Below are 22,250 nucleotides of genomic sequence, written 5' to 3'. Positions count from 1 at the left end.
GTGTTTGTTTTGTACTTCCGCTGATAAGAGACAATTCCGCATTCTGAATCAAAACTGAATCAAAGAGTGCCATACTGCCCTACGAATTTAAAAGGCTAGGTATCAGAACCCAAGAGCAGCTATCGTCTGAGTGAAGCCTTCTGCGATGAAAAACTGTCGCGCGTCCAGCATCCTGTACAACACAATGCGGGTGAGTTCTCCACTTCCATCGTTACGACCCAGCACTCACATGATGTGAACAAGTTCGACTGAGTTCGGAAGCGTGGTGTTCAATGTCGAAGTAGCAGCAGCGACCTGGGGATCGAGTTCCGCGAACATCGACACCCTGGAGGGGACTGTCACATTTGTCAAACCAGAGAGGCCCGAAGCGACTTGTCTGTATCATGATGCTGAGATGAGCAAATGCCTAACCACTGGAAGTAAAGTTGGACCTACGACAGAATGGTCGCGAATGTGATACTGATATCATCGTTCGTAGGCATTACAGTCGTAGAGCCCGCGCTGACGGGGATGTTGCTTAGGTCCTCCGCTGCGACCTGGAAGACGGTGACAAGGTCGTTGATCTGTTCTCCAACGGTGGTATCGTTAGCTTGGTGCGAAGCTTGAAGGGTGACTAAATATTCAGAGTCAGCTAAGGCATCTCTAGATGGATATTGGCCTATACTGATGTTGGGAATGTTGATGTGGGTACTTTCATCGAGAGCATCAACGACCTGATTTATGGCTACGTTGGTATTGTTAGCCTGGCGACCCTGGAGAGGGGATGCCAGGGCGGTCGATGCAACGACGAGACTGAGGAGGGATGCGAAAAACATTATGAGACCTTTTCCCAACCTCTGGACCTTTCACTGAGCATTTAAAGAACATTCACTACCGATGGGAACGTCCAAACGAGCGGTTTTCCGCGCTAGTTTAAACTTGAGAAGAGCAGTTTTGGCTTGCCCGCGTCCGTGTCGTTGGGTATACTGGATTTAGGTGGGATGCTCCTGGTTTGCGATAGCCGGAGGTTGAGGTGATTGTCGCATGAGAGTCGATAGGGCTCAATTTGGAAGGTTCGCACTCACCACGCATGGGAATGAGAACCATGAGAACCATGACAGGGCCGTTTTGCTCCTCTCTCTATTCACTTGCATCGTGGTAGGTCGCCATTCAAGTTACGTTGCTGGAAACAGCGGTTTGCTTTGAACGAAGGTGAGCAGACAGGGTGTGTCAGGAATATGAATTTACTCCTAATTCCCAATTGAATCCCACACCAAGCCCTTAGCAAGATGTGGTCATATTGTCTTCTCCCCCGCCTTTCGCTTCCGTGCGAGTCTCACAGAAAAATCGCAACCGCTTACTAGTCCATGGGACTCCGAAGGGGTAACTCTGTGGGCCAATTTTAATTCGGTAATAATTCAAGTTCTTGTGTTTGTTGATTTTCCCGTCCTCCTGCAGAGGGTGATCATGAATACAACAGATGATTTTTGAAGGTTCGAATATGAGAGCTCTACGAGCCGGACGGGCTGGCGAGTAAGTGTGAGGACATAATTGGAAATCGGTGGCCCAGTGAGCTGAGCAAAATACAAAACTGTCAAAATCTGATCTAATTTTACGCTATGACTGAATAGTGGCTTAGCAACACTCAAGAAGACAATCCCCTCGCCTTTTACTAGGGGATTCCGTGTGTGTTGCTAATGTACGCCACATATCTCAATTTTTCAGGACTCAGCTTGATCTGAGAATTTATTTTTGTTTGCTTTCTTACTTATTTGTACGCCAAGTGACTGCTGCATGACGCCGGGAAGGGTTCAAGAATCAAGATGGCTGGTGCTAACTATATGGGAGGCAAAATGTGTGTCGTCGTCTACTCTTCGTTTTCTTTTCCAAACTTTTTCGTCAGAAATGCTGCCAAGGTCCGCTCCAGAGATGAAGCAGGTCGCCAACAGAAACGATTCTTCGGTCGCCAACGCCTGAATCTCTTGTCCAAGGGCCTTCCTCAGCAGTCACGCCGCTCCATCACTTCTCGAATATCGAGGAATCAGCCCCAGCCCACCATCTCGCTGGCACATTCAAAGCAGAACTCGACCTTGTCACCTCAAGGTTACATTCCCAGTCCGAGCAAGCCTCCAAAATTCAAACGAGATGGTCCCAGCTTCGCGAGCAGCAGTTCAAAAGTCCCTGAGGCCCTAGATACATCAGAGCGTACGCTCCCCGCACTTTCTCCCACTGCTTGTCACTCAGTTTAGCTTAGCTATATTTTTGCGAGCTGCCATGAATCAGATTCTCTCCCTACCGGACCTGGCTGGGTTATCCACCTACAAGAAGCGAAAACGGACCTCGGATACGTCTTCGTCCAAGGTGAGTTTTCCTATGGCAATATTGGAGTGAAACCCTGACGCTCGCTTAGAGGGTCAAATCAGAACGGTCGCCAGAGAAGGATGAGGAGCTGTCGTTTGGATCCCAACATGAGCGATTGTGCCACAGCCCCCTTCGGGACATATATCATAATTCAGACGGCAACGAGTACGATGACGAACTGGACGACCCGTTCATTCAACCCCATCATCTTGGTTCTCACACGACCTCGAGCATAAGCAGCAAGCTTTTCCCCAGTTCGGCTCCTTCGCAGAGAAAGTCGCATATACCCATCCCCAATGACTCAACCTCTTCCCTTGAGACACTTCCTGTCACATCTTCACTCCAAACGTCGTTTTCAGGAAACATCTTTGACTATGATGATCCTTGGACAGCCATGGGAGTCATACTCGGGCTGAAATCTGCTCCCAGTACTCCCGTGCAGGACATGGATAATACGTCAGCCTTGGCAGAGCATCCCCGACCTCCAGCTCTGGGTCATCAGAGGCGCCGAGTCAGGCTAATTGCTTATTCGCCAGTTTCTTCCTCTGAAGGGATTCCCGTTGCGAGCAGCCATTCCTCAGATAACATTCCTCCTCCTATTGTAGACCACGATGATCAGTCTGACGACTTTCATTTTTCCGAAGACGACAATAATCATGATTTTGAAGACCAGTACACTCATGATATCCCTTCTTACTTACACCAAAACTTTTCGCCCTCTCTGCTGCATCCCGAATCAAATCCATCGTCTGCCCATTTTGCTTCCTCTGACAACTATTTCAACAATTCAGTGCGTTCACCTGTAGTCCGTGAAGAGAGAAATGACCTTCAACCTTCATTCAACTATGATTCTTTTTTTGACGGCTCTACCTCCGAGCATCATTCACGACTTATTGTGAAGGACCACGCTAATCCCGAGGACCCTGATGACTACTCTCTCTATGAGACAACGTCTTCGGCGATCCCTGACGCTGATCAGTGCATTGAAGAACCGATTCCTGTCATCTATAGTTCACAGTCGCGATCTCCCATTATCGAGCACCCTTCACTTAACTTTCCTAATAGACAAGACACTATCACCACAAAAAAAGCGCCTGGTGTTTCGCCTCATTATAACATGACCAGAGACATCCTTCATACGGCCCAATATGTTTCATCCAATGCTCCTGCTTGCTCCTCACGAAATCCTAAGGTGGATGGATCCCCGCGTACTTCCGATCATCCGCCTACGAATGCTCCTCTCTACCTTCTCGATAACACTCCACACGACACTGCATGCCAGTTGCCTCCTTTACTTATCACTATCGAAAGTTTGGACTCTCATCACGTTCTTGCTCGCGATTCTCAAGACTCGGAACCTGCTGTCGAATATTCACTGACACTTGAACAGTCTCACTCCTTTGCTGATGAACTGCTGCTCCATTTGCCAACCGATGACAAGCCTGTGTTCGAGCCTGAAGGCGCTTTTCCTTTGGCTTTTACCGGTTTCAACTTATTTTCAAAAGATGATTTCTTGGAGGAATCAGATAGTGACTAATGAGCACTTTTAGCAGGCGACAAAGCTAGTTCGATTATGCCTTTCAGTATTCGCTCGCATCTGTCTTTAGAATCAAGCAGCTCTGAACAGCCGTTGTTTGTAACGTCCTATGTAATTTCGCCTCGAGTAATTGCTATAAATTCCTGCCAGTACGCTTTTGCTGGACTCTCCAACATACTTATTCTTTTGCTGACCATACCCTCCTTCTGCTCAATCGGCGCTGGACTTGTGCTCGAGCCTAAAGACACTGTTGCTTAGGCTTTTGTGAGATGGCGCAAAAGAGTAGCGCCAAAACTCTTCGTCGTCCGAGCAGTTGCATGAGGACCTTGGGGGATGGGGGAAGCCTAGTTCGTTATTACAGGTTTTATATACTTGGTACTTGGCCAGGTAATCTGTTTAGTCTCCAGCATTCCGTGTCCTCGGCTTCATGTGCTTATCTGCCTACCCGTCCTGCTTGCCTGCCGTGCCGTGCCATGTCCCTACTTTAGCGGAGCCTTTCAAATCAATTTTAATTTTCTTCGGAGAGATAAGATAACTCTCCCGTAACTTCTACATCGCCCATTTTTGCGTGACTACCAACTTATCTAGTCACTTCAGCTTTTGCAGAATGCGTAGGTGTCTATTCTTATATTACTTACACCGATCTTACACTTAATACGAAGGTGTTGGCTATGATGCATCAAAGTATTATGGCACCCGCGGAGGTTCCGATACGCTCGTGCTCGCCTTGCTTCGTTCTTTCACTCAACCTTCGGAGTTCCTATTCCGAAAGACAATGTCATTGTTTAAGCGTGATTGCGGGAACACGGAAGTTAATGCGCCCAACTTAAATAATAAGTCACAGAAAAGTTGAAAATCGTGGGCTGCGAGAGTACGCATTTTCGCTTCTTCCACAGCAGCCATGTCTGAAAAGGCGTCGGTTGATAGCGAGACCAAGTCCGAAAAAACTTTTACAGAACAGAACGGCCATCCCCGCCGAGCACGGTAAGGCAACTGCTGGTTGAATTATTCAATATCAATATCAATATCACTCTTATCCTTGAATTCTTAGATGGCAGCGCATACCATTTCTTTCAGTGTCTGCACATCCGCCAAAAGCATCCATCCAAGAAGCTGAACTTCTGCCCGAGGTCCAAGCGAACTGGTTCGATATCCTCACCTTTGGCTGGATTACTGCCCTGCTCACTCTCGGCTATGCACGTCCACTGGAGGCTCCGGATCTCTACAAGCTGCAAGACAGCCGCGGAGCAGCATTCATCGGTGACCGGATCACCGCGTCCTTTGAAAAAAGGTGTTCGGCCGCGGAGGCATACAACCGTCGGCTGCTGAACGGTGAGATCAAGCCCGGCATGAAAGCGTTGTGGTGGACCCTTCGAGGCAACCGCACCGAGCGGGAGAGAAAATGGAGAGAAACTGATGGTCAGCGCAAGCCCAGTCTGGTCCTTGCTATAAACGACAGCATAAAATGGTGGTTCTGGTCTGCCGGTATCTTGAAGGTGCTCGGAGACACAGCTCAGTTTACGAGCCCCCTTCTCCTCAAGGTAAATCGCCTCCTCATCGTGCCAATCCTTTTGATCCCTCACTTCCGCAGGCCATCATCAATTTCGCAAAAGATTCTTATACCGCTCATCAGACGGGTGACTATGCCTCCATCCCACCAATCGGGAAAGGCATTGGCTTGACTTTTGGTTTGCTGGGACTGCTAATCGTTTCGTCACTATGCACACACCACTTCTTTTACCGATCTACGTCTACAGGAGTTCTCATACGTGGTGGTCTAATCAGCGCGATTTATGTTCGTTCTCTTCGACTAAGCTCTCGCGCACGATCGAAGCTCCCGAATGGTCTGATAATGAACCATATCTCAACGGACGTATCACGAATCGATTTTTGTGCAGGCTTTTTCCATATGGTGCGGGTTTGGCTTGAAACATGTGTATGGACTGTTCGTTTACTTGTTTTTGTCACAGGCTTGGACCGCACCGATTCAACTGGCCATATGTCTCGTACTTCTTCTGCTGAACCTGGGCCCTAGTGCTCTGGTCGGTTTTGCGTTTTTCGTGGTCGCGGCACCGATTCAGACAAAGGTTATGAAGAACATGTTTGCGTTCCGGGAGAGTGGCATGAGATGGACCGATAAGCGTGCCAAACTTCTCCAGGAATTGCTTGGAGGCATGAAGGTGGTCAAGTTTTTTGCATGGGAAATTCCGTTGGCGAAGAGAATAAAGGAGTTTCGACAAAAGGAGATGTCGTGAGTACTTTCTCACCTCATAAGACTACTATATTTTGATGTTATGGGAAGCTTCGTCCGCTCGATACTCCTCGTGAAGGCTGCCAACATTGCCGTGGCTCTATCTATGCCTGCATTATCGTCAGTGGTGGCCTTTCTTACGTACTCCGCTACTGGACACCAGCTTGAAGTATCTGTCGTCTTTCCTTCTCTCACCCTCTTCCAGCTTCTCCGTTTGCCTCTAATGTTCTTCCGTAAGTGGCTTTCGATCATTTGTTTACCTTATGTGCTTAAACTATGTTCACAGCCGCATCTCTTTCCGCCATTGCCGATGCCGAGAATGCTATTCAGCGTCTTTATGGCATCTTTGAAGCAGAAACACTCGAGGAGACATTTGATCGTGAAGACGATCTTCATGTTGCCGTTGAGGTCAAGAATATTTCCTTCACTTGGGATGCGCCACCTCCAGAATCAGCCGAGGGAAAGAAGGGGAAGAAGGACAAGAAGAAGGGAAAGCCCGAAGTTGACCCATCATCGGCGGGTGCGGTTTTCGAGCTGAAGGACGTCTCTCTTAGTATAGCCCGCGGACAGCTTGTTGCTATTGTTGGCACCGTAGGTGCCGGAAAGACCTCTTTGCTTCAGGGTATGGTTGGTGAGATGAGGCGGGTTCCGAATATAAATGGGGATAAAGGCACGATCAAGTTCGGCGGGAGTGTTGGATACTGCCCTCAGAGTGCATGGATCCAAGTGAGTCCCTCATTTTTCTCTTCATTCTTATATTCAATGAGGTGTAGAACGCGACGATTCGGGACAATATTTGCTTTGGTCGTCCCTTCAAGGAAGACAAATATTGGCAGGCTGTTCAGAACTCCTGTTTAGAGCGTGATCTTGACATGCTACCTAACGGTGACATGACTGAAGTTGGTGAAAAGGTTAGTGCTATTAATTAGTCCCAGAATCGGTAATGCTGACAAAATCCAGGGCATCTCTTTATCAGGGGGTCAGAAACAACGTCTGAATATCTGTCGTGCCATCTACTGCGACACAGAGATCCAGATCTTTGATGTAAATCGACTTATATGTCAGTGAGGATATAGATCTGATGATTTAACAGGATCCTCTGTCCGCTCTCGATGCTCATGTAGGAAAGATGGTATTCCAGAACGTCCTACGGAACGCTGCACCTGGAAAGACGCGTATATTAGTTACTCACGCATTACACTTTCTTCCTCAGGTGGACTACATCTTCACCATTGCAGATGGACGTATAGCAGAGCAAGGCACGTACGATGAGCTCATGCAGAAAGACGGGGAGTTTTCAAAATTCTACAGAGAGTTTGGGAGTCAAGAGGAGAAGGAAGAGGAGGAGGTAGAGGAGGAGGAGGAAGCTATTGAGAGCATCGTGAAGGAGACAGAGACTGAAGGTGATCTTCGGACGAAGGTTACTCCAGGACCAGGGTTGATGCAAGAGGAGGAGCGGAATACTGGGGCCATTAGTTTGTCCGTGTATAAGCGGTTTTTGGATGCTGGCAGAGGGCGTGTCGTTTTACCCATCCTGTTTGCCTCCATTGTCTTTGTCCAGACTGCGATCGTGATGGGGTCTTATTGGTTGGTGTACTGGCAGGAAGAGTGGGTTTTGTTCTTTCTTTTGAATGTCCGAGATATGCTGATTTTGTGCCAATTGTTAGTAAATGGGCTCGCCCACAAGGGTTCTACGTGAGTTTACCTGTGATTTTAAGCAGTGAAAGATGGCTGACGCAGTTGGTGTAGATGGGCATATACGCAATGCTGGGCGTCGCGCAAGCCTTTGCATTCTTCGTTATGGGAAGCATGTTTGCTTTATTGACATATTTTGCAAGTCAGAATTTGCATAGTGTAAGTCATTGGTCTGCGGTTCATGGGAACCATTGAGACTTATGGTGTTCCTATAGCTAGCCGTTGACCGTATTGTGCACGCGCCCATGTCGTTCTTCGAGACTACGCCACTTGGTCGGATCATGAACCGATTTTCGAAAGGTATGCTCATTTCTCCTCTCATTGGATACAACTGAAGATCGTGTAGACATCGATACGATTGACAATATATTGGCAGGTGAGCGTCCTCACCCCATGAGAAATCCTAGATTTTGACGTACTTCTTCAAGATTCCATGCGAATGTTTGCGGCGCCGGCTTCATCGGTCATTGGTGCCATCATTTTGATAGCGATTATCTTGCCGTGGTTCTTGATCGCTGTCTTTGTCGTTCTCATCGTCTACTTGTATGGGGCCGCCTTTTATCGAGCGAGTGCCCGGGAGTTGAAAGTACGTGACTATGATTCACTATCTGACAAAAAGCTGCTGATGATACATTGTCTATAGCGCCTTGGTATTCTTTCTGACGTCTGTTTCTTTCGAATATGTACTAATTGTTTACAACACAGATGCTGTACTGAGATCGTCACTATACTCTCATTTTTCTGAGTCACTTTCAGGCCTGGCAACAATCCGTGCGTATGGCGAGTCTGAGCGCTTCGTCAAGGAAAACGAGGAACGGATTGATGTGGAAAATCGAGCTTACTGGCTGACTGTCACCAACCAGGTTTGGAGGTCTTTTATTAGAGTGACGTTTAATTGACGCCTATTGCTTATTGCATTTAGCGTTGGCTGGGTATACGCATAGACCTCTTGGGCAGTCTTCTAACTTTTGCTGTTGCGATGCTGACCGTCGGGACGAGATTCAGCATTTCTCCGGCGCAAACAGGTCTTGCACTCGCATACATTTTGAATGTTCAGCAAGCGTAAGTCCTTAAAGTTATAGAACAAGCTTTGTTCGGTATTAAACCCCGAAATTAATCTTCTTGACAGGTTTGGATGGCTTGTACGGCAAAGCGCAGAAGTCGAAAATGATATGAATTCGGTGGAACGAATAGTACATTATGCCACTGAAATTGAGCAGGAGGCTCCGCATGTGGTACCTGATAGCAAAGTTCCTGAATCTTGGCCGTCTGTGGGCCGTGTAGAATTGAAGGACGTAGTACTGAGCTACAGGCCTGGACTTCCTGCCGTCCTCAAGGGTGAGTTTTTATCCTTCATGTCGTTCTCCGAATATATATCTTCGGTTCTTAGGTATATCCATGACCATCAAAGCTGGAGAAAAAATTGGTATCGTTGGAAGGTAAGGAAAGGTGTCCGTATGTTCTTGCTGCTAAATTGATTTGCATCTTGTAGGACCGGAGCAGGCAAAAGTTCTATCATGACTGCCCTGTATCGGCTGGTCGAGCTGTCCTCAGGATCGATTTGCATTGACGGCGTTGACATATCCACTCTTGGGTTGACGCAGTTGCGGAAAAGCTTGTCAATCATTCCTCAAGATGCACTATTGTGTGCGTCGTGTTTTCCCATACACGTGTACTTATGCTCTTACTAACGCTAATGCCCTCACAGTCTCTGGAACTCTCCGGTCTAACCTTGATCCTTTTAATACACATGACGATGCGAAACTATGGGACGCGTTGAAGCGATCGTACCTTGTGGACTCGCCGGCAAAGGCGGTCACAGACGAGAACAGTGATTTGTCTACCCCAATTAACAAATTCAGTCTTGATACTGTCATTGAAGATGAGGGCGTAAATCTATCAATTGGCCAGGTAAAGCTATTAAAACCAAGTTCACGGGTATGACGGAGCGGAAAAGCTGATTGCCCTCATATCAGCGATCGTTGGTGTCACTTGCGAGAGCCCTGGTCAGGGACTCCAAAATTCTCATACTCGACGAGGCTACGGGTGCGTTGTCTTTCTGATCGCGTTTTTCCTAGGCTAATGTCATCGGCCATACAGCGTCTGTTGACTATGAGACTGACAGAAATATACAAGACACTATTACCCGCGAATTTCAAGATCGCACAATTCTATGCATAGCTCGTGAGCCTGCTCGTTTTCTAGCGGAAAGGTTTCAAGCTAACGTTCGTGATCCTTAGATCGCTTGCGCACGATCATTTCATACGATCGTATATGTGTTCTTGATGCTGGAGAGATTGCTGTAAGCTGTTCGTTCTGTTTAATCTAGTCGGCTCACAAGAGCGTCAGGAATTTGACACCCCCTCAAAATTATACGAAATGACCAGTGGGATTTTCAGGGCAATGTGTGATCGGTCATCGATCACACTAGATGACATCAGGCTTGCTTCTAACCAGAAAGTTAACTGATTAATACAGTTTTCGATTAGAATTTAGACTGTAGAAATATAATCCAGCGGATTCACGGCTGGTACTCGGTGATTACATGCACATACCGTCGACGTTATACGAATAAGTAATGCTTGCATTCAGTTCACCATCATTTGCAGAACTTCCTAAATATGCGCTTGAAAAGACTCTGACGAAATGCACCATTCTGCTTGTTCGTCAATCGGTGATGAACCTCTGTTCGAGTCTAAAGATGTTCCTTCGTCAACTTGTATTCAAAAGATGGTTTTTTGGAGGAGCCAGATAGTGACGGATGAGTACTCTTAGCAGGCGGCAAAGCCGGTTTGTTTATGTTGGCTGCGACACATGTAACTTCGCTCGATAAGCAGATTTGGGAGCGAACGCCTCGGCGGAATGAGTCATGACTATGGATCATCTAATAAGGCGAACACGTAACACTAGTTACGGAACTAACTGGTCGTCTACGACTACAGCAAAGCAAGAAAACTACACTACAGAAAACAAACGACAAGACACGAAAGCTAAACCAGATTCAAGCTATACATGCAGCGACATCCAAGACAAGAAACGGAACAAGTTCATACCAACAGTAAGTTCTTGTTCGCCAGAGCCCGCCTCCAAGGGACCGGGTCCTGCTTCCCGCTCAGCTCTGCACACACCTGCTCCAACAATTCCAGAACCGCAGCACAATTGCCGACACTCCCTTCCCTCCTTAGCTGGTCACACAAAATCCCCCTCAGCTCCTCGTCATTCGTCAGACACCCGCACACGAAGAACGCAAATACCGTGCTCCTCACCACCGCGTTATCCGCCTTCGCCATCAGTTGTACCGCCTCCTGCACAGCCTTCTCCATATCTTCTGCACCTGGGAAATCCCCATTTACGACGGAGAGCAAATAGACCTTCGCGGCCATCCGGAACACCTCCGAACACAGGTTTCGCGAACCAGGGTGATGGTGATATGCGCTCAGCAGTTCGTTGAGGCATTGGAAGATGGGCTCAGCTCGCTGGACTAGCCGTATGATGCTCAGCCTGCCTTGATCGATTTCTTGCTGTTTCCAAGCAGAAAGCGCGGATACTTCTGCCAATGCCCACAGAACGCGGCTCTCGCATCCCATGACGGTCATCATGTCGCCATCGGGAGCGTTGATCTCTGACACGCCACTCGCATACGGGGAGAACAGCTCCCTTGTGACCTGGAGGAAGCTAGGCTCTGTCTGAGTTGTCACAGATGCGAGAACGTCAAACCAAATGGACGCTTTGATGAGGAAAGCCTGCTTTTTGCTACATGCCATGAGAGCATGTTGGGGAGATGCATATTTGCTGAGCAGAATATGTGCATGTTTGGACACCATGTTCAGCCAATGCTGCCATTCGCCCATTCCGCCATCGAAGAGGAGAGTGGAAATCATGGTCAGGGAAGCCATCGCTTGGTCGTCATCGTAAGAATGGGGGTCGTTGAGAGTTTTCTGGAGGTCGGAATAACGTGATTGGGCAAAGTCATCCTGTAGAGCGATAGACAAGGGAGATGTGTGGCGCCGTTCATGAATGAAAGCCAGCAAGCGAGTCGAAGCTTGATGCCGTCCGGGACTCTGAATGGAGCGCAGAAGTTCAGAGCGCGTCTCCTCGTCGGAAAATTGGTACTGCATGGCAACAACTATGTCGGTATAGCGTTTGTCGAGCTGGGCATCGGAGAGCCTAGATTCGACATCCATGACGCTGAAGGACGGTAGAACTAGAATTCATTTTCAGATCAAGAACTAAAGTGAAAAGGTGGCACTTACGGGTAAAGAAATCGGTAGGATACAAGTCGAAGGGTATTATCGATTGGGAGGTGGTATGAAAGGGTGATGGGGACTGGGGTAACAAGAGATCTGAATAAAATGGATCAATTATTATACGTGTACTTGGGAGTAATGAAGCGGCTCACTTCCTCGGCTCCAAGGGGTTAGTAAGCCTTCCAACTCGACTGGGCCAAAGTTGTCGAGAAGGAAGTCTTCACAGAGAGGTGGGCCGACGTCGCTTGGAAAAGAGGCGACCTCCAAGTCACCATCCCACAAAATCAGGTACGAAGGATCGCGACCAGGCAGAACAGAGCCGCCGGCAATGAAATGCTTAATTTTTGATAGAATTTCATCACATTTCGACTGTAATTTAGACGGTCAGCGCCACAATAACGAAAACGAAAATGGAGGGATAAAGCACCCTTGTGAGCCATGTCGGTCGCTTGTCTCCAAATCCAAGGCATTGTACCTTGAGACGAACGCAGGTGTTGCAATGGCCGTTATGATCGCGAGCTTCATCGCATTTCTGGGTTGCGCCACATACACAGGATACGGTCAAAAATTGCAAATAATGGACAGAAAGGGAACGAACTGAGTTGAATCCATGATATCAAAGCAAAGCGCCTACCTTGCGCCGGATCCTGCAAGTATAACAGCCTGACTTTGCGCGCGTTCCTTTAGGCTTAAGCGCCCCAGGGCCTGTCTCACCGTTCCGTACCCGAGGCATGATGGTACAAGAGAAAGCTAGAACAAAAGCGAAACAGTATGGATAGTAAAACGAACGCGAACAGGTAGCAACAAAGGGAAGAGGAGAAGAAGGAAACAAGGCAGCGCCCAACCAGTGCCTTGACCTTGTTCCCTTATTTGTTATTGTGCCGGAGGTGGCGTTGTGCCCTTTGCTTTGCTTCTTTCATTACTTGTGACCTCTCATAGCCACTGGTATTATGTAATACTCAGCGCACCGCTTGCGATAGCAGAGTTGGGCGACGAACGAAAACTGTTGCCGGCTCCCACGAGGACGGCAGTGAAGATACAGAAATCGAATGTCTAACCCCCGAGCAATCCTCACAATGGCTCAGAATCTGATAAACACGAAATCACATTACTCGCTAACGCTTTGTTGTCTTTGCGGCATCTCAACTTGTGCGTAGGCATCCTTCTCGACCTCCGAGTCCCGACGATCGTGGTGACAAAACTCGGCCATCTCGGCTACTCAAAAGTGGTTCATAATGACGTCTTCAAGTCTTGCACTTCAAGTTCTATCCTCTTCGACTGTATAATGGGAGGCGTCCCGTCGAGAAACTTCAACCCTGTGGAGGATCTTCCTAGCCTAGCTGGGAAAGTGGTATTAGTAACTGGCTCCAGGTATGGTTACTTTCCCTCTTTTCAGCCAAGCTCACAAGCTCACAATCTCACAGTAGAGGAATCGGCTTTGCCATATTGCAGCACTTTGTGAGCATGGGCGCAAAGGCAATTTTTTACCACATAAAGTTGAAAATACTTGACATCCTAACGCGACTTATCAGGTGTATATGGCTGCCCGAGACGAGACCAGAGCGAAAGAAGCCATCGACCGACTCGATAAAGGCGGTCGCGATCCTGGTCTTGGCCAAGTCATCTGGCATGCACTCGACCTCAGAGATTCTCGTTCTGCAAAGGAATCGGCAGAGCGCTTCGTTGCTCGGGAAAAGAGACTGGACATCTTGGGTTTGTCCACAAATTTATTCGTTGGTCGCATCGCTGATATCATTACTCAGTAAACAACGCTGCACTGTTCGTGGGCCATCTTCTCACTTCAATTACAACACTGATGGCTATCTACTCTAGGATTACCGACCTTGGAAAGCTTCAAGAGAATTCAGATGGAATTTTGGAGAGTATGGCGGTCAAGTTTGCTCTTTGTTCGCTTTGTTAGCTTTGGTTGCTCTACTTATCCTATTTCTCAGCTACTTAGGACCTTATATATTTACAAGAACACTTCTCCAGCTCCTCGAATCAACAACCTTGCTGGATGGGGCCGACGTGCGAATTATCAATGTGAGCCATGCGTACTCCCTTCCATTTATGCGACTTGGTTCACTCGAGTACATAGGTTGGATCCAGTGGCCATAGCTTTGTGAAATACCTGGAATACGGTTCCAAAGACGCGTGGAACCACCCATTTAAATGGTATCTAATCCCAAATTTCGAGCGTTATAGTAAGGCGCTTCATTTTCAAGTCATCTGTACCCAGGTAAAGTGTTTGCAGAATACTCGAAACTTGCAATGCACCTATGGACGAACGACCTAGCCCGGCGTCTTTCTGAGCAACAATCCAAGGTGATGGTACTGATCACACAGCCAGGGGCCATTCTAAGCGTTCGTTCTTCTTTCCCGCCTGCCTGCTAGACAACGGATGACTTACAACTTTTCTAAGGATGGCGTTATCCATTCTCTGAGCCGCCTCCCTTATCCTCCGCTTTGGATCTGGTTGGCAGGGTTAGTAATGCACCCTCAGACTCTGGGAGCATATACGTCAGTTTTTGCAGCTTGCGCACCCCGCGATAATCCCGAAATATCCCAGGGTGCCTATATCTACCCCCCAAATGTTGCAGTAGCGCAAGCTCCGGCCGCTTTGGATGAGGTTAGGCAAAGACAACTGGCCGAGTTCACTGAGGAGTTCTTGCAGAGCATTGGGGTGTAGTCATGATGTCTCTCATGCACCCTTTCCTATTGATATATATTTTCCCGGCCTTCCCCCCCCCCCTGCAACTGCTTCCTATCGCTACCTCATTTAAGATAGTACGATAAAGACCATGACAGTCGCTATGTCCATCCCGACCTCGATTAATTCCACTCATACATAAGGGAAATTAGAATGATAGATGTAACTGGCTGTCGGTACTTATAAGAAAGAGGCTCATGTACACTTGGGGGTCCAGGTACAAGCTACTTACTACACACCGACACTTTGTAATAATGCTTCTGTAAAGTCTTTTAGTTATCGCGGCTTGCTTTCGTCTAAGGCTGCAGGCGCTTGCACGACTGCGACATTTGGAGGAAATATATAAGCCCTGTGCGATATCTCAGGGTTGTCTCGCGGTGTGCACGCTGCAAAGACGGACGTATAGGCTCCACGAGTCTGAGAATGCATTCTCAGACCGAACAGCCATATCCAAAAAGGTGGATACGGCAGTCTTCAATGACCGAATGGCGCTGTCCTAAACACACACAAAGTTAAAGGCTCGTTACTCAGTATGGTTGAGATAGACGCACGCTCAGGATAGCACCGGGATGGGCAATCAATACCATTACTTTGGATTTTTCTGTGGAAAGTCGCAGTACCAAATCGTTTGTCCATAGATGGACTGCGAGCTTTGAATATTCTGCCAACAAGTGAGCGATTAACGGCATAGTAGAAAAATCAGACCCACTATAGCGGGACATGGTGGGAAGTAGAGACCATCTGAATTTATGGTTCCACGCATTTTTGGAGCTATAGTCCAGGTATCGGACATCTTTATGACCGTCCGATCCGACCTGCAAAACATTTGCGTTGAGCGGCAGGTCAGTCAGCATTTGCCCTTCAGCAAGTTCACATTAACTATCCGTATATCCGTGCGTCGGCCCCGTCGAGAGAGGCTGTCGATTCAAGAAGAGGAAGAAGCATCGTCGTGAACACAAAAGGACCCAGATAGCTATGCAAAAGAACCACCGAAGTCAATATCACTCTGCGAAAAACATCCTGAGAAACGTACTTGATCGTCATATTATACTGAATTCCGTCAACGTTCATCTGAGGGTTTCCAAGGTCGGTTATCCTAGAAAGATTAAATATATGCGATATTGGGAAAAGTCGTGATCATGGACTTACTGAGCTGCGTTGTTAACTATTCGGCGCAATGATGAAAGAAGTGTATGCATACAAACTTAGAATATCAAGTCTGGTCTCAGGTCCAGCTCATGCCAAATGAGTTTCCAAGACCAGGGGCGCGTCCTTCCTGTTCTACTCTCTCTAGAGCTTCCCTGGTCATGCCTTCGTCCGGTACCGCCATATACACCTTGAACAGCCACGACAAGAGCCCAAGCCATTCATACACGCGCCCTAGGAAAAGATGTGTCAAAATACCTTTGCTCCCATCCTTGACAAGTGTTGTAAACTGGCAAACCTGTTCTGGCAGAAAACGTAACCTACCCTAGAGCCAGTTACAATCACAAGGAGCTGCGCCCATGAGACTTGAGAGCAATTGTACTAGAGATGGATGATGAAGCGCATGGTAGGAACTGATTACCAAATCCCGTATTCACTGCATCACTATTCCAAGGCACGAAAATACAACCGGCCTCGGCTGATTTTCCTCGATTTTTCCCAAGAAAATGCAGCCACGGAGCAGTGACCTGAGTCGTGTCGGATGCCTATTCATAGCTGACGGCAATTGGCACCGCTCCTGGATCTCAGGCTACGTACCGCCGTGACATGGTACGGCAAGCTTCCTACCATTCAATGAACATGAACGTCAGCCGGGACCCAATACTGTGGCAGAATTTACTGCTTGGGTAGTGATGCAATAATGGCACTGGTATCTTGACAAAAGAGTACTTATACAGTGGTAGGTGCTCATTCTAATTTCTCTCAGGCTCCGGCTTGGTTGCGCGTTGATCTCGCTTGACGTTAGTCATCTGTTTCAAGCTATGGTATATTGAAGAAAAGTTATAAGCTATTCGAGTGAAGGACCCTTTTTGCATTCTTCCCAGTAGTACTTTGTATATTGACTTCCAAAATCATGTCGACAGCGCAGACCGGGCAATCTACTACCCTTCCAGCTTTCGACAATACCTTGGGGGCTCTCTATATCGGGTCTAGTCTCGCTACAGCGTGCGTACTCTTTCTTTTTCTCAAACTGTCACATGGGCTCTAATGCGATTTGACCAAGTCTGTACGGGGCCATTTGCATCCAGACATTTTTATACGTCACTTCCAACCGAACTCGATTTGACAGCTGGCCGATGAAGTTGCTTGTCTTCATTCTTTTGTAAGTTGAACGACTCTGGACTAGCAACCTGAGTAGTAGGACTTATATCAGCTGTAGTGTGAATTCTTCAATTCCTGTCTTTTCGAGTACACTCTCATCGTATTCATATATAGGGACTAGATACAGCACACCAGTTCCTGATGTTAGCAGGGATGTATCACTTTCTGATTACTGACTATGCCAATCCGGTTGCGCTTCCAACAGGAGGATCGACTAGCAGTGAAGCGTGAGTGTGCCATGACTTTCCTACACTCATTTGTGGCTCTCATCGATAGATGATCAGGCCGGTTATATACGTGAGTCCAAATAGTTTTTTTGTACTATTGTGGCTTGAACGCGAAGCATTTGACAGGACAAAGGAATTGTTGGAGTAAGTTACCATTCTTTTCCTGCCTTTTTGATAGTGTTTAATGAACCAGATTAGCACCATTCTTCTAGTACAGCTGTAAGGAAACATCCTATTGGACGGGGGTCAAAATGACATTGGTTCAAAGGTTTTTCTGATGGCGTATATGGACTTTCAGCGCCTCTTCCCCCGCATCTACATATGCGAATTGCTTATATCGTTATTGCGGTGAGCACTTCTGTTGTACGCATCTTGTGACCTCCTTAACACTGGTCATAGGTCTCGTTGGCGTTCCTTAACTTTGGTCAGTGGGACGAGGCTGCCGTTTCCTCAGGCTTATGGGCTTCACGTTTCAATTTGAATAGCCTCAACATCGGTGCGCCTTTACATTCAGGTCGGCTCAACAGTACTAATAATACCTTGCAGCTCTATCTATCTTTAACTACAGGCACCGCTTTTTAACTGCCAATACACATGACTTTACCGTAGGGCACACCCATTCATAACAAGCGCTTTTTCTCTCCATAGTTATATGGGCGATGATGATCTTATATGACCATTTTGAAGCTCTGAATCTTTACCGTTCCCGATCAGGAATGAAAGGGTGCGTAGTTGGCTTTTGCTTTGATCCTCTTATATCACGGAAGCAGGAGTAACCATGTCATCACTATGGACCTCATATTATTTACCGTCAACACAAATCTCATCACAACGTCAGCTTTTTTCCGCCCGATCTTTATGACTCTATTACTGACAGCTACAACAGGTTTCTTTCACTGGGATCACTAGTGACTCTGAGACAACTCTACTGCGTCGGTTCAAGTCCTCACTTGACGAATCTTCCATAGTACCTGGTACTCCCTGATGCAACGATATACGGAGGAATCTCATTCATTTTTTCTAAATGTACAGTTCATCTGTTGAACAGGCCGCCTTCCCAGTGATTAATGAAAAGCTTCGCTCTTCTAGCATATCTCATCTCGTTTCTAGTAATGTTAATCTGTTCTTCATTCATGATTCAAGTGGATCTTACAACATCCTTGTTGTCCTAGTCTCAACTCCCGAGAATTCCTTCGATTCGAGAGAAGGTGGATTACCACTCACAGCCAAGGCTATCCTCCATTCCAGATTTTTCTGGTCCAAGTGTATGCGCCGAGTACCATCTCAATATTTTGCATCGAATTGACAATTCGCTCAGATTACTGATGCCACATCGACCGCCGGGGAGCAGTTTGAGCTGTCGTTGATCGCTGTTGTCGCCAATAGTTCAGCATCCAAAGTATGACATGTTTCATTCTGGATTCTGCACCTAACTAGTTATCGTCATTATTTATCTCACAAGGTGACCGTCTTTGGGTAGAATCCCCTAAAATCGTTACATAACCTGAAGTTGGGTGATTTAGATAATTTCCTCGCGACATTTCCCGTCCGAGTTTATTTGTTATACTCCAATACTCCGCAACAATTCCTCTGTAAACTTGGATAGCTGACGTTGCCTACTCTCATCCAAAGCAGCCGGTGCTTGCGCCACTGCCACATTCGGAGGGAATATATAGGCACCGTGAGATATGTTGGGGTTGTCGCGCGGCATGCAAGCTGCGAAGACAGACGTGTACGCTCCCCTAGTCTGAGGATGTAAAAAAAAACCTAGCAACCAGATCCAAAAGGGAGGGAAAGGAAGGGAATTCAGTGCGCGGATAGCACCGTCCTATAAATTCATGAGCCGTTGTCAAAACAATGGAAGGAGGGACGAACACTTAGTATAGCACCTGGATGCGTGATCAGTACCATTACTTTGGATTGTTCTTCGGAAAGACGCCGTGCTAAGTCATTCGTCCACAAATGTACGGCGAGTTTTGAGTATTCTGACAAGAATTAATCTTGTAAAGTGATGTAAAGAGTGAAGTACTCACTGTAACGCTCCATGCTTGGGAGCAAAGACCATCTGAACGGATGATTCCATGCCTCCTTGGAACCATAATCTAAGTATTTTACACGGCTGTGACCGTCCGATCCAACCTATATAGCGAGGATATCAACAATCGAACAGTGGGAAGAAGATAAATTACATTGACTATTCGCACATCCGTGCTGGCCAGCGATGCTGTGGACTCAAGGAGTGGAAGTAACGTTCTCGTAAACACGTAGGGTCCCAAGTAGCTGAAATGTGGGATAAGAATATAATTGGAAGTGAAGGAGATGAAGAAAACAGCAAACTTGATCGCCATGCTCTCTCCAATGCCATCTGAGTTCATTTGAACATTTCCAAGACCCGCTATCCTGAAGGAAACGATGATCAACATTTAAACTAAGAGATCACAATGATCACGAACAGTCCCGCGTTGTTAACTGAACACGTATATCAGCTGCATAAATTATGGTTGGATAATGAACAAACCCAAGATATCAAGTCTGTTTTCCCTAGCGATGAAACGCTCCGCCGACTCCTTAGCAGAACGAGGAACTTTAAGATCAAGTTCATGCCAAATGACTTCTCCGAGACCAGGTTCGCGACCATCTTTTTCCAGTCGTTCCATAGCTTCTTTCGCTCTACCTTCATCGCGTACGGCCATATAGACCTAAAATGACATGTCAGAATACTCAAAGAATTTACGTATATTCAAAAATGAAATGCCTTTGCACCCATTCTAGAAAAGTGCTGGAGAGTAGCGAAGCCTATGCCTCTGCTGTGAGAGTGCGAGTGAGTTCAAGCCATGTTTCAAGGACATTAAGGGTACCTGGAGCCAGTTACTATCACCACTTTCCCAGCTAGGCTGGGAAGGTCCTCCACAGGATTGAAAGTTGTCGATGGAGCGACGCCCATGAAGTCTAAATAGCTAAGTAGTCGAGGACAAGGGGCGAATCTATTATAGGACGCTCCTGAGTGTCCGAGATCACCGAAGAGCGTCACCTGCGATTCCGAATCAAGCCTTATGAATGATGCAACTGGAGTCTTTCCAAGCACGTCTTCACCTTCCTACCTTCAACCAATATTGACGGAAGTCACACTATATGAAGTTGGGAGACGAGTGTGCAAGGAATGCTTTACAGAGCAGTCAGATGCATCATGAGGCCTGAGGCAGCGGAGTTGTTAGGCGCCTTTCCTGAGTAGATGGCCTAAAGGGTTACGCTGGACGCTTGTAAATTGCAAAGGAAAGAGGCAACTTGAATGTATGAAGCGGGAAAATATTCCGGGCATTTACGAATCGGACCGCATGGGTTAGCTAGAGGCCGATTCAAAAGCGATACGCATACATAGCCGTCCAACACTGAGCGCTATGACCTCAACAAAGGCGTCCTTCCCGTTTTCAAATCTAGGGGAAAGATTTAGAATTGAAGAAAAAAAATAAAGTTAAAGAGTCTTACACAGCATCAAACAGGATCGGTTCTCCATTAATGATGGGAGCATCGAGACAAGCCCTGGTAGCCGCCTCTTGAAGTTCCGGCGCCAATCTAGTGCATTTATTTCAGAAAGATGCTACGGCTTGAGTAAATCAATAACGAACCGGCCTATGATGCATTTGCGAGGCAAACAAGTGAGTGTAAAAAATCGCTCGTTCTGTCAAGAAACAGTGAGCATGATGGTGGGAGTTCGCAGTGAGAAGCCAATCTCACAGCATAAGTAATCAAACCATGATCCACATCTTCTGTTTCGAAGATGGCCACAGGGGATAGTTCACTCATGCGCTGGTAGCGCTGCTGCATCACCTTAAGCTCAAAGGTCCGATCTCGCACCTGTTTCTCGAGTCCGTGCCTCTGTTTCAGCGCATGGAGTCGGGTTCTAACACGGTTAAGCAACTCGGACGAGGTGAACGGCTACACAGAGTTATACTTCAGTTATTGAGGTTCGCATAACAAAGACTGTTCAACTAACTTTCAGTAGGAAATCCACAGCGCCTAAATACACTATCGGATCGATCCTCAGACCCAGTACGAGCGCTGAGGACTATGACAGGGATAGCCTGAATATCGGGATCTGGGTCCTCTGCTAATTTCTGAAGCAATTCAGTTCCGGTCACCCGTGGCACTGGCCAGGCAGTGAGAATGATGGCGATGAAGCAGCAGATAAAACAAACTAACTCATGATGTCAGTCACTATGAGATCTGGCCGCTCCTGCGTATGAATGTAATCAAGTGCAGCCTGACCATCAGAGACATCGACAACATCTTGAACAGCGTTCAGGAGAATCGATTTATGTAAGATCAAGCATCCTACAAAAGCCAATGACAATATTCCGAAATATCCTACGGCATTGTCCTCCGCCAATAGAACAGTGAACCGTTCGGGCGCCATAGTGACATCCATTGAAGAGGCATGACTCAACTGCGACGACGTATCTGAGTCTTCACCCAACCAAGCTGCCGATTCTTCGACAATACCGGCTGTATATGAGCTAGTTCCAGCGAGTGCCATATCAAAGTGGTCGACATCTTTCTCCCGTTGATGGCCACATCCGAGCGGTATTCTTACAGTAAAAACGCTGCCATGACCCTTTATGCTCTGGACGGTGATCGTGCCTTGATGAATCTTGACCAGCTCAGTGGTCAGGGCAAGGCCGATTCCAGTTCCTGATCCAAGAGCATGAAATGACATGGTATACATATTATTTTTGTTTGTTCTCACCTTCAATAGCTCTTCCATCCGAAGACTCTACGCGATGAAATCGCAAAAGGATTTTATCCAACTCATCTTCCAGGATGCCATAGCCCGTATCCATCGCTCATCAGCACTGTTGATGTTATAATCTGATGGGAAATCAGCCAGTGTGTTCCAAAGAAACTAAGATACGCACCGATCCCTACTTTTTCAATAGCA

The 22,250-nt window shown here is 47.2% G+C and overlaps 10 protein-coding genes across 10 annotated transcripts; 5 read left to right on the top strand and 5 right to left on the bottom strand.

Annotated features, from left to right (window-relative positions):
- Positions 1–102: 102 nt before the first annotated feature.
- Positions 103–815, bottom strand: BT62DRAFT_1007895 (POXA3b laccase small subunit; the record flags this gene model as incomplete). Its single annotated transcript, XM_043177399.1, has 4 exons — positions 103–172; positions 230–376; positions 436–613; positions 665–815. The coding sequence occupies 4 exons, from the start codon at positions 813–815 to the stop codon at positions 103–105; spliced, it is 546 nt and encodes a 181-aa protein (XP_043038370.1).
- Positions 816–1,802: 987 nt separating this feature from the next.
- On the top strand, positions 1,803–3,877 carry BT62DRAFT_921111 (uncharacterized protein; the record flags this gene model as incomplete). The annotated part of the gene is made up of 4 exons (XM_043184271.1): positions 1,803–1,834; positions 1,883–2,184; positions 2,234–2,340; positions 2,390–3,877. 4 exons carry the CDS (start codon positions 1,803–1,805, stop codon positions 3,875–3,877), a joined length of 1,929 nt encoding a protein of 642 aa, XP_043038369.1.
- A 901-nt stretch (positions 3,878–4,778) lies between these two features.
- Positions 4,779–10,292, top strand: BT62DRAFT_1077614 (ABC transporter; the record flags this gene model as incomplete). The annotated part of the gene is made up of 25 exons (XM_043179322.1): positions 4,779–4,861; positions 4,929–5,418; positions 5,469–5,789; positions 5,848–6,128; positions 6,180–6,361; positions 6,415–6,854; positions 6,902–7,039; positions 7,089–7,172; positions 7,222–7,736; positions 7,796–7,823; positions 7,878–7,982; positions 8,039–8,123; positions 8,170–8,199; positions 8,252–8,409; positions 8,467–8,473; positions 8,529–8,686; positions 8,746–8,885; positions 8,953–9,161; positions 9,214–9,262; positions 9,316–9,470; positions 9,532–9,734; positions 9,800–9,869; positions 9,924–10,007; positions 10,064–10,125; positions 10,173–10,292. 25 exons carry the CDS (start codon positions 4,779–4,781, stop codon positions 10,290–10,292), a joined length of 4,197 nt encoding a protein of 1,398 aa, XP_043038368.1.
- Positions 10,293–10,591: 299 nt separating this feature from the next.
- Positions 10,592–12,867, bottom strand: BT62DRAFT_933915 (uncharacterized protein). The gene is made up of 5 exons (XM_043186636.1): positions 12,705–12,867; positions 12,498–12,602; positions 12,223–12,439; positions 12,077–12,166; positions 10,592–12,027 (listed from the first exon to the last, which is right to left on the bottom strand). Exons 1-5 carry the CDS (start codon positions 12,801–12,803, stop codon positions 10,871–10,873), a joined length of 1,668 nt encoding a protein of 555 aa, XP_043038367.1. The 5' UTR covers positions 12,804–12,867; the 3' UTR covers positions 10,592–10,870.
- A 651-nt stretch (positions 12,868–13,518) lies between these two features.
- On the top strand, positions 13,519–14,980 carry BT62DRAFT_933912 (NAD(P)-binding protein). Its single transcript, XM_043186635.1, has 8 exons — positions 13,519–13,546; positions 13,603–13,783; positions 13,834–13,849; positions 13,904–13,966; positions 14,023–14,113; positions 14,169–14,274; positions 14,325–14,434; positions 14,493–14,980. Exons 1-8 carry the CDS (start codon positions 13,535–13,537, stop codon positions 14,757–14,759), a joined length of 846 nt encoding a protein of 281 aa, XP_043038366.1. The 5' UTR covers positions 13,519–13,534; the 3' UTR covers positions 14,760–14,980.
- On the bottom strand, positions 14,951–15,829 carry BT62DRAFT_231619 (uncharacterized protein). Its single transcript, XM_043180155.1, has 4 exons — positions 15,814–15,829; positions 15,490–15,753; positions 15,332–15,441; positions 14,951–15,276 (listed from the first exon to the last, which is right to left on the bottom strand). Exons 2-4 carry the CDS (start codon positions 15,632–15,634, stop codon positions 15,142–15,144), a joined length of 390 nt encoding a protein of 129 aa, XP_043038365.1. The 5' UTR covers positions 15,635–15,753; positions 15,814–15,829; the 3' UTR covers positions 14,951–15,141.
- A 588-nt stretch (positions 15,830–16,417) lies between these two features.
- On the top strand, positions 16,418–17,900 carry BT62DRAFT_933907 (uncharacterized protein). The gene is made up of 10 exons (XM_043186634.1): positions 16,418–16,931; positions 16,990–17,088; positions 17,140–17,146; positions 17,202–17,314; positions 17,372–17,384; positions 17,441–17,458; positions 17,508–17,533; positions 17,583–17,662; positions 17,714–17,810; positions 17,861–17,900. Exons 1-8 carry the CDS (start codon positions 16,840–16,842, stop codon positions 17,590–17,592), a joined length of 378 nt encoding a protein of 125 aa, XP_043038364.1. The 5' UTR covers positions 16,418–16,839; the 3' UTR covers positions 17,593–17,662; positions 17,714–17,810; positions 17,861–17,900.
- A 90-nt stretch (positions 17,901–17,990) lies between these two features.
- BT62DRAFT_231505 (uncharacterized protein) lies at positions 17,991–18,810 on the top strand. The gene is made up of 7 exons (XM_043180154.1): positions 17,991–18,147; positions 18,201–18,222; positions 18,283–18,340; positions 18,404–18,428; positions 18,487–18,579; positions 18,633–18,713; positions 18,777–18,810. Exons 1-6 carry the CDS (start codon positions 18,104–18,106, stop codon positions 18,679–18,681), a joined length of 291 nt encoding a protein of 96 aa, XP_043038363.1. The 5' UTR covers positions 17,991–18,103; the 3' UTR covers positions 18,682–18,713; positions 18,777–18,810.
- On the bottom strand, positions 18,633–19,737 carry BT62DRAFT_1028892 (uncharacterized protein; the record flags this gene model as incomplete). The annotated part of the gene is made up of 5 exons (XM_043178312.1): positions 18,633–19,142; positions 19,190–19,299; positions 19,348–19,453; positions 19,504–19,594; positions 19,652–19,737. The coding sequence occupies 5 exons, from the start codon at positions 19,735–19,737 to the stop codon at positions 18,876–18,878; spliced, it is 660 nt and encodes a 219-aa protein (XP_043038362.1). The 3' UTR covers positions 18,633–18,875.
- Positions 19,738–20,279: 542 nt separating this feature from the next.
- BT62DRAFT_231709 (uncharacterized protein) lies at positions 20,280–21,336 on the bottom strand. The gene is made up of 7 exons (XM_043180156.1): positions 21,309–21,336; positions 21,050–21,250; positions 20,941–20,993; positions 20,801–20,887; positions 20,690–20,748; positions 20,416–20,598; positions 20,280–20,298 (listed from the first exon to the last, which is right to left on the bottom strand). The coding sequence occupies exons 2-6, from the start codon at positions 21,137–21,139 to the stop codon at positions 20,552–20,554; spliced, it is 336 nt and encodes a 111-aa protein (XP_043038361.1). The 5' UTR covers positions 21,140–21,250; positions 21,309–21,336; the 3' UTR covers positions 20,280–20,298; positions 20,416–20,551.
- Between the last annotated feature and the right edge of the window lie 914 nt (positions 21,337–22,250).

Source organism: Guyanagaster necrorhizus, assembly GCF_019112545.1.
Source record: "Guyanagaster necrorhizus MCA 3950 unplaced genomic scaffold BT62scaffold_17, whole genome shotgun sequence".
Lineage (NCBI taxonomy): Eukaryota > Fungi > Basidiomycota > Agaricomycetes > Agaricales > Physalacriaceae > Guyanagaster > Guyanagaster necrorhizus.
Note: the sequence above shows the minus strand (reverse complement) of the source record. Positions and strands in the feature narration are given on the sequence as shown.